At 32.2% G+C, this 14,780-nt stretch overlaps 1 protein-coding gene across 1 annotated transcript; it reads left to right on the top strand.

Annotated features, from left to right (window-relative positions):
- The first annotated feature begins 6,280 nt into the window (after nucleotides 1–6,280).
- On the top strand, nucleotides 6,281–13,987 carry LOC107845635 (ER lumen protein-retaining receptor erd-2.2). Its single transcript, XM_016690067.2, has 6 exons — nucleotides 6,281–6,630; nucleotides 10,108–10,307; nucleotides 10,979–11,119; nucleotides 11,245–11,325; nucleotides 13,325–13,449; nucleotides 13,565–13,987. Exons 1-6 carry the CDS (start codon nucleotides 6,408–6,410, stop codon nucleotides 13,611–13,613), a joined length of 819 nt encoding a protein of 272 aa, XP_016545553.2. The 5' UTR covers nucleotides 6,281–6,407; the 3' UTR covers nucleotides 13,614–13,987.
- The last annotated feature ends 793 nt before the right edge of the window (nucleotides 13,988–14,780 follow it).

Here is a 14,780-nt window from a genome sequence, read left to right as displayed (position 1 = left end):
GACTCTCATCTATTATATACTACAAGTAAAGGAGAAACTTCAGTTAGTTTTACAGATTATAGTTACGCAACTAAAAGAAATTTAGACGATGACGAAATAGAGAGTAATATAGAAACAGAGAGCGAGTTTATGAATATAGAAGTTCTACAAGAAGGATATGAAGTAGACATGGTCATAGAAAAAGCTGAAAATTTAGCAGAAGAATATAAATGTATAACTTTTAAATGTAAAGGATGTCAAGAGGATGAAATGAAAATAGAAGAATATATATAATATTTTAAAAACTATTTAGAGAGAAGTGATAATTTAGGATATAGAAATAACAAACCATTCCTTGAAATAAAAAAATAAAGACACAATTTCTGTATTAAGTTCTACAATAAGTTATAAAGAACTCGCAGAATTAGAACCGACCAGCTCTTCAAGTGCTAGCCCATTTAAACAAACAAACCCCAATCCCCAACCAATAGATTATAGTACAGGTAATGTACCTAGAAGACCAGCAATTAGGATAAACCCAGATACAGAACTTAGAGGAGATAATATAAGACCAGCAGGTAAGAGAACAAAATGCCAATAGAAGAACCAATTAAACTACAAGAAGGAGGTAGTAAAGGTAAAATTCTAAATATAGCAGCACACGACCAACAAATGTGGGATACAGTGATAGATTTATGGAAAGGAATAGTAGCAGCAGATTACTTAAGACATTATACAGAAACAGATACGGAAACAATGTATAAATATTTGGAAACCTTTTTAGGGGAATCTGCAAAAGCCACATAGGAAAGTTTTAAGACAAATTGCCCATATGATTTCTAGGTTTTATTAAGTATGGGACCAAACCCCTATAATTTCACAAATAAAATGCATATGTTATTAACTGAAAAAGATCCAAATAGTGGATTATTAGCACTACAAAAAGAAGCATTAATAAAACTAGAACAATTAAGTATTTCACATTGGGTATATATAAAGAAATTTCTACAAGACTATTTTTATTATTGCACTGTCAGCGAAAACACTTTTAATAAAGAATTAGGCAAAAAATTATTCAATAAATTACCTGGAGCTTTAGGAAGAGAAATAGAAGATAGATGTTATAAAAGAGATGGTGTAGTAGCCAACCCAAATCTAAAATGGACAATAGGGCATAGAACACAACATATAATGGATATACTAACAGAAAAATGTACAAACATACAAATACAAAAACAATTAAAAAGAAATGAAATGAATTTTTATAAATCTGTTATATACACAACCCAGAATTATGATCACAAACAATATAGAAAATAGAAGAAGAAACATAATCAGAAACCATATAGTCGTAAACAATACTTCTTAAGAAAATCAAAAGCTAAAAAACCTTGGTTAAATAGAGATAGACATGTTAGGATATATAGAAATGATAGAAACTATAAAAATAAATTAGAATGCTATACTTGTGGAAGCATAGACCATTTAGCTAATGTATGTCCTAAAAGAAATAATAGTAGAACTAGAAATTCTCAACTAATAGAAGACTTCCAAGAAACTTTACTAAATATAGACGATTACATGTCAGATACAGAAAGTATATACTCAATAATAAGTATTGATATAAATGATAAAGATAATCCTAAATCTGATTCTTCAGAATCAGAAGAAGATAACTTAGTCAACGAACTAGGACAACAGATAGAGGATCTAGACTTAAACAATCTAGTAATTAATAATTTAATGAATGTCACTCAAGAATGTATACATGAATTCCAAAGAAACAAAGGTTTAGACAGTAATAGATGTCGTATATGCAATTGGTATCCAAAAAAGACAACAGAGCTAAATGCAAAAAATGTTACTTAGAAGCGTGTATAAATTGTATAGAAAATACTTTAAAGATAAAAATAGAACCAAAAATAAATAACAGACAAAAATATACAAATAATCAGATCCTAAATTTAAGAGTATCTACTTTAGAAACCCAAGTAAATAATTTAGAACAAAGATTAACCATCCTAGAAAAAGGAAAAACCAAAATAGCTATAGAAGAATCAGATACATAAGAAGCTATACATTTAGAAAAATTGGAGGCAGAACTTATGAATTTGGAAGATAATGACACTAGTCTAATATGCAATGAAGATAAAGAATTCTCTACCATAAAAGTATTAGTAAAAATAAAAATAAAAAATGTGGAGATAGAAACTTTAGCATTAGTAGATCCCGGATGTACTAGCTATTTGATCAATAAAGAAATAGTACCGGAACATTTACTAAAAGTACTTGAAAGACCTATAACAGCCACCCAAATGGATGGATCACAAAATATTTACAATTATTACATAGAAAATGCACAAATAAGTTTTTTTAAATACATGCAATAAATTCTATAACCCAATTTACAATGTTAATAAAATATTAGCAAGAGATTAAACATAGGATCAGATTTTGTTATCGAACTACGTTTTTGTATTCAGAATAAAGGAGAATGTTTCTTAACAAGAGATGGAATAATGCTTTTTAAAAACTTAACTTATACACCAGTACAAACAGTAACATTACCAACAGTATATAGAACATTAAACACACATCCTATTAAAAGAAAACAAAAATGTAAAAGAAAACCTAGAAGAATTTAGAAATTATACTCTGCTTAATGCAGAAGGACAATAATGCTTAACAGGTATAGAAAAAGATTATACTCTAATAAGTATAGAAAATAGAAAAAGATTATACCCTAATAAGTATAGAAACCCAGTTTTATAATTTTAGAAAAGGAATGGATAAGATAGGAATAATAAACAGTCCAAAAGATTTAGAAAATATAATATCTATACTAGATAAAATGGAAATAATAGGAGAAAGACCGTTAGCCCATTGGGATGCTAACGAGATAATGTGTAAATTAGATATAATTAATTCAGAATACACTATAAAAACAGCACCTATAGAAGCAAATAACGAAGATACTAAAGAATTTGATATACAAATAAAGGAACTTTTACAATTAGAAGTAATAAGAAGATCTACTTCTAGATATAGATCGGCAGCCTTTACAGTAAGAAATCATAGTGAACAAATAAGAGGTAAAGCTCGTATGGTAATTAACTATAAAAGATTAAATGATAACACCATAGCAGATGCATATAAACTACCGGATAAAAGTGAGTTAATTAATAGAATTCAAATTAGAAAGGTATATAGTAAATTTGACTGTAAGTCAGGATACTGGCAAGTCAAAATGCACCCAGACAACATAGAATGGACTACATTCACATGTCCAGGTGGACATTTTGAATGGTTAGTTATGTCGTTTGGTTTAAAGACGGCTCCACCCATTTTTCAATGAAAGATGGATAATATATTTGGAGAGTATAAACATTTTATGTTAGTATATGTAGATAATATTTTGGTGTTCAGTCAAAATATACAAGAACACTTAGGACACTTACAAATAATTTTTAGATTATTTGTTAAACGTGGGATAATAATAAGTAAAAAGAAAATGGAATTATGTAAGACTTATATTAATTTTCTAGGAATAACTTTAGGAAATGGAAAGATAAAACTTCAAGATAGAGACTATAATTAAACAGACTTTAGATAAATTCTTTAACAACCAGACACAAGATAAACATATGAATGGACAACCAGATGGACAACCCATTACCAATTCAGACAGAACTGTCCCAGAAATAAATAATGCAGACAATAACTCTTCAAGATCAGATGAAGATGATAGTATTGCAAGTCATCTTGCACATTTTCAAGATGCTCAGGATCCATACGAAGACGATGACTCAAGAATGAGTTTCGACTCAATTGCCCTGCACAACTTGGATACATAGTAAAGACAACATACAATTTGTATTATTAGATAGGATAGTCAGGTGGGGATGCCCACTTTATGTCTTGTAATAGTTAAATCAGTGTCAGAGTGCTTCCTTTATCACTACTTTCCAAAAGAAAGAAAAAATGTTGAAACACGCGTCTAAATAAGTCTGGAAGAAAATCTAATAATGCATGTGACGATGGGGCCCAATGAGTACCCGACTTGCATTATTAAGATTCTTTTTTATCTCTTATCTTTTAGTGTCGGCCACATATGTCTGGGCCACGTAGTAATCTTTATGACCACTGCTTTATCTAGTTTTTGCCTATAAAAGGCGTAAATTTTGTAGAAGGAAGACAGAGTGAGAAAAATCAACCAACCTCAAAACATACTTGAAATGTGTAAACTCTTCCTTCCAACAAACCTATCCAAGTCAGTCTTTTTTGTATAAACTTTTGTATAAGTGTGTTTGAATAAAAGCTCTAAGTTTTCTATTCAATCTTAAGGGGGTTCCCGAAAGGGAAACCTCTCTCCTAGTTACTTCATGTAAGTTCTTATTTATATATTTTTCCCCACAAAAAATATTTATATTTATGTTCTTATGTCCATGTTTAAAGTTTTTTAACATGTTTTTTGTACATCATGTAAATTAAATTTTCGGTAAAATTATTGCCCTTAGTATATGGTTAGCCTCTTAATTTCTTAATAACAACGATGGATTAACCTGTAAATTTCTAGGAATTCTGGCTTTGATAGTCCGACAGGTCTACAAAATAGACAAAGGACGAGTATTAGCTGTCAGACTAAAGTTTTTGGGTGTGGTTAAAGAAGTAAGATGTTAAGAACATAAATTAAGAGAAAGAGATGAACCGGGTATAAAAAAAAATCTCTAGGAAAAATATAAACTATAAGAATGATAAACATGAAGAAACAGCTGGAAAGAGGGAGTACTGAGTAGGCTTTACAAAACTGATATACTAAAAAATTATTATTTATTGAAGAATATTATTGAAATATATCTTTGTTTAAACATTGAAATACAATATTATTGAAATATATCTTTGTTTTGGTATCAGAGCGAGAAGGTTTTGGGAACATTACCTATTAACTCGCAAATTTTTTTAAATTCTGTATGAAAAGACATAGATCTTTCCAAGACATAAGGTGTAGCTATTTCTATTTATATAGAGAAATCAGAAAAAGAAATAATATAATAGCTAGAAAACATAATTTAGAAGAAAGTAGAAAAAGGTTATTAGAAGCAAATAGATTACATAAATCATATAATATATCTAGACCAGTTTGTGATAATTTAGTAAACGCATTAAATTGAGAAATACAAGGTTGCGAGAGAGATTTAGAAAATAATACTTCAGGAATAAAGTGTCTTAAGGAACGTATTAGTAAAAAATCTTATCAATTAGGCTAATAAATGCCTATAAGATATATTGAATATATTAGAGAAGTACAACGTCAATACTATAGAGAATTTACTTATAAACATTAACTTGTAAAACTTCGGAAACAATTTGTAGAAAGACTATATATATATCTTTAAAGTGTTTTCTATACAATTTATACACGCTTCTAAGTAACATTTTTTCCATTTAGCTCTGTTGTCTTTACTTGGATACCAATTGCATATACTACATCTATTACTGTCTAGCTATTTCTATTTATATAGAGAAATTAGAAAAAGAAATAATATAATAGCTAGAAAACATAATTTAGAAGAAAGTAGAAATATATATATATATATATATTATTGATTTAATTTTTGTACACTCCTAACTTAGATTGTGATTTCTTACTCCATTAATTATAATAAGAAACGCATTTGTACATGTGAGTCTCCTCAAAATCCTAATCAAAATACTAATCGAAAACTACAATGAAACACTAACCGAAAAAAATAATTTCATATTTTTAACACACACTGAAAAATATAAAATTTTAGATAATAGCTTAGTTGATCGACTAAAATTCAACCTTTCACTATTTTGGAATAGAGGAAAATTGAAAAATATAATTTTTTTAGAGAGAAATCGATTAATTAAGGGTAGAAGTGAGTTATTTTTTAATATAGGATAAATATAAGGGAAGTGGATGGTATTCACGTGGACTGCCATATCAACACTTTTTTTCCACGTGTACACGTGTGGTTTACACGCACTGGTCTATTAGCAAAAAAGGGCCACGTGATGTTGCAAAACAACAAGTTTGGAATACTTATGACAAGTCAAAGTTCAGGTGTACCATGAATAAAACGTGACAAGTTCAAGGGATAATAAATACTCTCTCTACAATAAATCTAAATTATATATTCAAACAAAACTTCAATTTGATTTTATCATTTCAAATCTCAATTTCATTTCATAATTTTAAAAACTAGAACAGGTTTTCAAATATCAATTTCATTTCATAATTTAAAAAACTAGAACAGGTTTTTATTACAAAAAGGTAAGCTACGAAATACTAAGTTACTATATATACATTCATCGACATATCCGAACGCTTGTTGAAAAAAATAAATATCCGAACGCTCCAATATATTCAATTTATCGCCAATTTGCACAATCAAGAAAGCAGAATGAAGGCGCCGAGGAGGCCGATCCATGCCGTGTCAACATGGGTAAAACGGCAACCACCAAAGGTAAAGGCTTTTCTGGCGGTGATATCCGGCATGGCGATTCTGGTGCTGCTACGTGCCATTGTCCATGATCACGACAACCTTTTTGTCGCCGCTGAGGCTGTTCATGCCATCGGAATCTCCGTCCTTATCTATAAACTCATGAATGAAAAAACTTGTGCTGGTAATAATCCACCCATTGTATTTATGCACATATACTCCTTACGTTCCAATTTATCAGATTTCGACATTTAAATATCTTGAATTATAATTATTATGACTTATAGTTTTCAAATGTGTAATTTTTATTTCAATAAACTTAAAACATTCCATACCAAAATTCACGGTAAAAATTATGCGGTTTGATTCTTGAAAAATGAACTGTGCCACACATAATTTGGGACTGAGGGAGTATTAAAAACGCTTTTTGATTATTGTCAAACACGGGAAGCAGAAAAAAATGGTGCTTTTTAAAGGAATTTTAAGGGATCTGTTTTCTAGAATATGTATTAGATTGATTGTTCTACTTGAGTTGATTGGTTGTCTTGTGTTGAAATATGGAAGCTTTTTGAACTAAGAGCACTAATTTTATCAATTAATCAACTTAATCTTGATTCTGAACTAATGGGAAATTAGCTTGTTTGAGTCATCTGAACTCATTCCGCTTTATTTGGACAACCACTAGGATTTATCATCGTTAGACTGTTTATACAATTGCAACCCTTCTTCTGTAGCATCGTCTACGCTTAAAAAAGCTCACATTGGGGAATTTTGTGGTCTCTATGAGTTTGTTTAATGTATTTTACATTGAATCTTGTTAATTTAGTCGTATGCGATGGTCTTTGTAGTCCAACTGGTGATGTTTGATGATAAATTTTTGTGGAATCTTTGATGCACCAAATGTGACAACAACAACAACAACATAGCTAGTGGCAGTGTAATTCATAAGTAAGGTTTGGGGAGCGTAGGATTTATGCATATCTCATTCCTATCTTTGTGGGATAGAGAGGCTGATTTCGATAGACCCTCTACCCAAAAGAGTGCACTCAAAGAAGGATAGAAAGAAAAATAACGACAACAAATAGCAAGATAAACAAAACAATCGAAGTAACAGGTAGTAGTAAAATGAAGATACTTTGTGAATTCTAGGTAAGACTACTAAACAAAAAGGAGATTAGCTCCCTGCTGCTCGCTCGTAAAAGTACTACAACGCACGGTTACCCACTATCCTTCTACCTTAATTCTCGATCTCCAAACCTACCTATCTAGGGTCATGTCCTTAGTGAGTTGAAGATGTGTCATGCCTTGTCTGATCACTTCCTCCTAGTTCTTCATTGGCCTATCTCTACGTCTCCTAAAACTTGCTATAGCCAAACTCTCACATCTTACTGGTGCCTCCATACATCTTCTCTTTACATGCGTAAACCATCTCAATCTTGCTTCCCTCATCTTGTTTGCCACGGAGGCCACTCCAACCTTTTCCTGTACAACTTTGTTTCTAATCCTGTCTCTCCTGGTATACCTGCACATCCATTTGAGCATCCTTATCTCCGCTACCTTTATCTTCTGGACATGTGTGATCTTGATGGACCAACACTGCCCCATATAGAAGATGTGACTGACGAATTTTCTGGTACCAGTTCATAGTTGGACTATGCCAAAAGCACGTGTCCTATACCTATATTAACTCTGACTTTTCATTGCCACCTTTGGGCTGGTTAAAACAGATGTATTAGTCATGAATCACTTGCATTTGTATGAAAACATACTATACTCCATAAGGAGTATTGGAGACACTATTTTCTACAGCTACCTTAATGGCTAGCGAACTGGCAGTCTGGCATCTTGTGGTTATTGGAATAGATGGTGGGGAAATGATTGATTGGTTCTTCTCAGACAATTGTGTCTTCTATATTCTTTTCAAATAAATACAATGCAGGTGAAGAAGAGGTCGAGCATTTGCTTTCTGGATCTTTGATAGTGAGTTAGGATGTGATTCCTAAAGCATTATCTTTTTCTAAAGAGGAAAAGTACCTGAACAGTATTTACTTGCGTTTTACATGCTTTCAGTGTCTTTATATCACACGACTTGGCATATCAATCAACCAATCAATTATGCCTCAACCCCAAACTAATTGCGGTTTGCTAGACGAATTCTATGTATTAATTTTTCTCTATATGGGCCCATTCATTTCAATACTAGATGATTGATATTTTAAGGCAAACTAATAGTTCTCTAAATCTTGAGATTATCTGGATCTCATATTTACACGGACATGGAAGCGGCTAACCAGCATAAAAAGACTAGATCTGTGTAGGAATAACAACAAATGTGGCTTGATCTCAAATAGTATGATTTCCTGTTTGATCATTTGCTTCCCTTGTAATATCTTTACAGCTAAATCCATATTAATTTGGTTGTTTGCTTTCTGAGACAATTTTCTTCCCTGAGATCTTAGGTCTACCTCGTTATATCAGCTTCAACTATCATAATATACTCCCTAAGGACTGTTGCATTAGGATATAACCAGATGATCTGAGTCGACCTTCTCTCATTTTATTATTTGTATGATATTTGTACTCGTGTGACCTATCGAATATGATCATGTAAAGTATTGTCTTATTGTGTATAGCCATATTTCCATCTTAACATTTGAGTTCTGCAACATTCATTTTGTGGATTTGCTAGGCCTTAGAAGCACTGCATTTCTTCTGTATAATATTGCTGGTGTCACAACTAGAAAAAAAGAAAAACGGCAGTCCGGTGCACTAAAGCTACCGCTATTCGCGGTGTGTGGGGAAGGGCCCCACCACAAGGGTGTATCGTACGCAGCCTTACCTTGCATTTCTGCCAGAGGCTGTTTCCAAGGCTTGAACCCGTGACCACCTGGTCACATGGCAACAACTTTACCAGTTACTCCAAGGCTCTCCTTCGCTGGTGTCACAACTCTTCTATAAAATTTGCATTTTACTTAGGTCTTTTCCTATTGCATAAAGCTCCCAGAACACTCATCTATTTATCCACTTATTTTAGTTTCATGTTTCTTAGACGACTGAACCTAGATGTGTGATTCTCTACATTAGGCCAACTATCTTGTCTAATCCCAATTCGCAATCAATATTTTTATGGGGTTAAACTTGGACTTTGCATATAACCTCAAAATTCATTTTGTTGCATGGTAACATGGATAGTGAGAGCATTTTTGCTTGTTTCCCATTCAAAATAACTTGCACAGACGCCAAAGCTTTCTTCACAATTTCTGAGTTATATATCATATTACTTCGTTTTTATAATTCATACATGCTGAAAATTATAGATATGGGTTATGAGAGGCAACAAGGGTAGCATTCTTGATAGAATGCTGTAACCTATCCATGGTCATGTGGTCCTTATTAGTTTTCCCATGAGATAAAATTGCTCTGTACTCTTCTATGTATCTGTTAATTATAGTTTTTGAGTTTTTTTTTTTCCTTATATCCTTATAAACTGGAATTTTTCTTTTTATAAAAGGAACCTATGTGGTTTCCAAAAACAAAAAAAAAAGGAACCTATTTCTCTATCTTATCCCAAGTCAATCCTCTGCCTAGGTTTTCTTGATTGCCATGCGAGTCTCTATTTTTTATGTGCCACTGATCATTTGTAGCTCTCATAATATTGCAGGAATTTCACTAAAATCCCAGGAGCTCACTGCTCTGTTTTTGGCTGTCAGACTGTATTGTAGTTTTGTCATGGAATATGATATACATACCTTACTTGATTTAGCTACATTGGGGACTACCTTGTGGGTTATTTATATGATCCATTTTAATCTTAAATCAAGTTACATGGAGGACAAAGACAATTGTGCAATTTATTATGTGGTAAGTCTTTAAGCAACCTTATATATATATATATATATATGCTCCATACAAGGTCTAAACTAGGGAAAAAATGAAGATCTTCTAACTTTGGTAGTTCTACATTGATGTAATGATCTTTGATTAGATATGGCTACCACATACTGATTATGCCTGTGCTAGTGAAGCTAGACAGTATTTGTGATGATATTGAATATAATGGTTTAATTTAATTACAATTTTACTTGGTTACTGTCAAATGTAAAAGATAGAGGAAAACTAGGAATTTGATTAGAGAAAATCCATGTGTGGTTGATCTCTCTTTGTAAAACTCCTTCAATCAAATTATCTTGTGATTTCTACTAAAGGCAGATTTGTAAGATGATGAAATTTCTCGAGTGAAGTCTCCTTATAAGAATGCATTTGAGTAGATATAAAGATTCAAGGAAAGGAATTTCATTCTCGCTTTTGTATGGTATATAGTTTAGGTCTAGTTGTATAAAACTACAACTAAAAATGATCTCAAATGTTTACTTTATCCTAATAAGTGATTTAAAATATTTCTCTATCATTATTGTTTTTTATTTGCTTGTTTTGGATTTTGGTTGCATGACTCTCTGTGTGATCCATGTTGTATAGAGATTTTCTCTGGCTCATCGTTTAGAAGTAAACTTTTTTAACGCACTTTTGCCCAGGTGATCCCTTGTGCCGTCTTAGCCTTACTAATTCATCCATCAACATCACATCACATTATCAATAGAATCTTCTGGGCTTTCTGTGTTTACTTGGAGGCAGTTTCTGTGCTTCCTCAACTTCGTGTCATGCAAAATACTAAGGTATAATTACTGATCACTCTTGATGAACATGCAGATTTTTCTCTCTTAAATCTTTTGTTCTGGCTAGGGAATTGGATCTAATGTCCTTCTAAGGTTTGATAACCTACTTGGTATATTGTCTACAGATAGTTGAACCATTCACAGCTCATTATGTATTTGCGTTGGGTGTTGCGAGGTTCTTAAGCTGCACTCATTGGGTTCTCCAGGTTTGATTTATTGACTTTGAAAATGGCACAAATCACATAAACTTTCATTGACGAGTTTTTCATCTTCATATTTTGTGTAGACGCAGTATATTATTTCACTATTATAATGATTCGAACTAGCATTGATTTGATTAGTCTTAGTTGAAGAAAAATGAGTAGATTATATGATTCTTTAGTTACTATTACTTTGTCCTAGATTTTGATAAGTGCCTTAGACTTTGTTTGGATGGTGGTTTTCCATGATATGGTATGGTTACTAAGAAAACCATATTTGTTTTGATTGTTTCTTAAAATGTATGGTATGGTAAGGTTTGATTTCATGGTTTGGTAACCATGGAAACCCTCACTGTTTGTAACCACCGATTTGGTGATATCGCATGGTTTCCTTATTTTTTCCAATTATGCCCTCTTATATAATGTTACATAATCCTATTTTATGCTTTCTTATATTATTTAACTCCATTCCCTAGCCAAACCCCCACCCACCCACCCACCAGCCCCCCCCCCCCAAAAAAATAATTTTAAAATTTCTTTTTTAGAAAATTCAAAAAAAAAAAAAAAATCTTATCCCAGCCCCTACAAAACCCTCACCCTAATTTTTTTTTAAAAAGAAAATTAATTTTTTATCCTACGCCACCCTCACCCCTACCCCACTACCTACCAACCTCCCCCCTCCCCTTCTTCCTCCCCCACAAAAATATTCACTTTTAAATTTTTTTTTTTTTTAAAAACAAATTCAAACCTTTTCTTTAACCCCCCCCCCCCATTTTTTTTTTTTTTTTTAAATCAGAATCGTTTTCTTAGCTCACTCCCATTTTCTTGTTCGTTCTCATTGTTTTGTATTAAATATAAATGCTTCCAGAGAATATTTTTCTACTTTCGTACAAACACATGAAAATAAGTTAGAAACAACTTGTTTTCCTCCATAGCGAACACACCCGTAGCGTAAAGCTGTATTCAAACTTTGTACTTGTCGTTGGTGGCCACGTCTCAAAAAATAAAAAAGAAATGAAATTTGTTAATATAAAAAAATAATGATTCTGATTACATTTATTTTGGTCTACTTTTTTTTATTGATTTTGTTAGAATTTATATGAATTTATCAACTTAATATATTTACATGGCATAATTTGTGACAACCCTCGCCCCCCAAATTATGGTCAAAGTTGCAATGACACACTCCAACTTCACAGGGGTACCCCTGAAGTCAATTTTAGTGTTTTTTGTCACCCTTTTGTACTGACGTGACACTTTTTTTATATAAAAATAGGGCCCACACAAAGGTGCGCTACGTCAGCTAAAAAGGTGTCACGTCAGCTAAAAAGGTTGACAAAACTACACTAACATTTATAAAAGGCATTTTAGTAAATTTACCGGTTATGATACAGTACCATATCGTCAAAACAAATAATAAAACTGTTATTAAACAACATTAAACAATACAGTCTATCCAAATATTGTATTGTATTATACTGTATAATACAATATTATACCATACAATACCGTATATTATGAAACTATGGTAAACCACCATCCAAACACAGGGTTATGGTGCCGGTCTAAGCGTCACTTTCATTAGTTCACTCAAAATCAGGTTGTGCACCAAGCAGGGGCAGAGCTACAGCTCACTAAGGGCGGTTAGGCGAAACCATGAAGCGTAAAAGTGACTCTGTTCTAGGCTAAATTTTCTCCTCTTGCTCTCTTTTTGTTTTTACCTATGTAATGATTGAACACCCTTCATGAAATCTTTGGCTCCGCCACTTGCACCAAGTACAGATTACATTGTGGGAACTGATGAGGGACCCTTAAAATCATCTTCAGTTTGTTGAATGATGTATCCTTTTTGGTATGATAAGTTGTAATTTGAGATTCTTAATTTGTTGACAAATTTCATATACGAAGATATCGTTCATTTGCTTAAGTCTGATTTTAGATCCATTTTTTCATGCATGCCATTCATTTCTACTAACCTTCTGAGTTTCCCTTGTCCTGACGACAGGTTTTGGACAGTCATGGCCATTTACTAGTAGCATTGGGTCATGGTCTATGGCCTTCAATGGTTCTTTTTTCTGAAATTGTTCAGACATTCATCTTAGCAGACTTCTGTTACTACTATGTTAAAAGGTAGAATAAGCTTCACCTCTGCATCTTTCTCTTGAATATGGACATCTCATGCCTCTTGCTTTTCACGATGCTTCTCTATTGGCAATATCCTTCTTATTTTGTGAATGTATTGCAGTGTTTTTGGTGGACAGCTGGTTTTGCGCCTTCCTTCTGGTGTCGTGTAGCTGAAGTTTGTGCTAAGTGATGGATAAATTTAGCGTACCACTCTTGCCTTGCATTTGCTTATTTTGTGTATCCTACACAAGTCCAACTTGATCTAGGTTCTCCAAGGGCATGATCAAGGTGGCTGTTCTTGTAAAGCTAGCACTAAGCTAGCACTATGTAAATGAGGTAGTTGATTCTGTGGCAATCATAGTTTTAACTTTTTTCTTTATGGGCTTAAATTTTAAGGCTTCAGAAAGGGTAGTTACACTTCTAGTTCTCATGAACTAAGTTGAATGATTAATCTGACATAAGCATAGTGCCTGTTTAATGACAATATGAACAACTTGATTGTAAAAGTTAGAGCATTTGTGACATCTCAAATTAAATTTCGTGATGCACTGGTCCATCGAAAATAACGAATTTTCTTGTGTTGATAATTTGGGGTGTACATGTCGGTTTGGTTTGGTTTTTCATTAAAAAGTTAATCAATTATGTCGTTTTATTACATCTATAAATCAAATCAAACCAATATAAAGTCAATCTTTTTATTTAGGTTTAGTAGGTTCTTTTATGTCTCGGTAGTTCAAGATGCAAGTGGATTATACAAGCTTAAAAAAAATTAGAACATCTGAAAAAGAAAAGACATCAAAACACTTCTAAATTTATCTGTCAAACTTATTTCGACATTTTAACTTTATTGATATTATATATCTCCAAAACAATTTTCAAGTGAATTAAATACCATCTTAAAGTCATAATCTCAATCTCACAAGAGTGCACTGCACACATGACATCTCATTCTCATGTCAATACAGATCAGTGTTATATTGTCACATCAATGCAGATCAGAGTCACGTAAAAAATCATTTTTTAAAAGAAACCCCACTAATAAAATTATTTTTTAAAAGTAACCCCACTAATATTACTATTTAATAAGAGGGAATGAAAAAAAAGCAGGCAGTTGGTAGTCAACATGTCTGCTTCAGTTGCCTACTTTAACTTCTTGCTTCGTGATTTTAAAATATCACCCCTAATTAATTATTTTATAAGTTATTTATGTATTAAAAATTAATAATATTTAATAAAAAATAAAATAGAAATTTATGATATGTCAGGGTCAGCTGCTTCAATCGTAATTTTACTAAATATCACCCCTAATTAATTGTTATAAGTCATTTAAGTATTAA

Source organism: Capsicum annuum, chromosome 10 (genome assembly GCF_002878395.1).
Source record: "Capsicum annuum cultivar UCD-10X-F1 chromosome 10, UCD10Xv1.1, whole genome shotgun sequence".
In the NCBI taxonomy this organism is placed as follows: Eukaryota; Viridiplantae; Streptophyta; class Magnoliopsida; order Solanales; family Solanaceae; genus Capsicum; species Capsicum annuum.
The sequence above is the reverse complement of the archived record's forward strand: the minus strand, read 5'-3'. Positions and strand labels throughout refer to the sequence as shown.

Bases quoted from the DNA above. Each gene is read 5' to 3' on its own strand.
- LOC107845635 (XM_016690067.2), top strand. From the start codon at position 6,408: ATGAAGGCGCCGAGGAGGCCGATCCATGCCGTGTCAACATGGGTAAAA. The intron at 10,308-10,978 runs GTAAGTCTTTAA...ACTTTTGCCCAG, and splicing joins ATTGTGCAATTTATTATGTG to GTGATCCCTTGTGCCGTCTT. The intron at 11,326-13,324 runs GTTTGATTTATT...TCCTGACGACAG, and splicing joins GCACTCATTGGGTTCTCCAG to GTTTTGGACAGTCATGGCCA.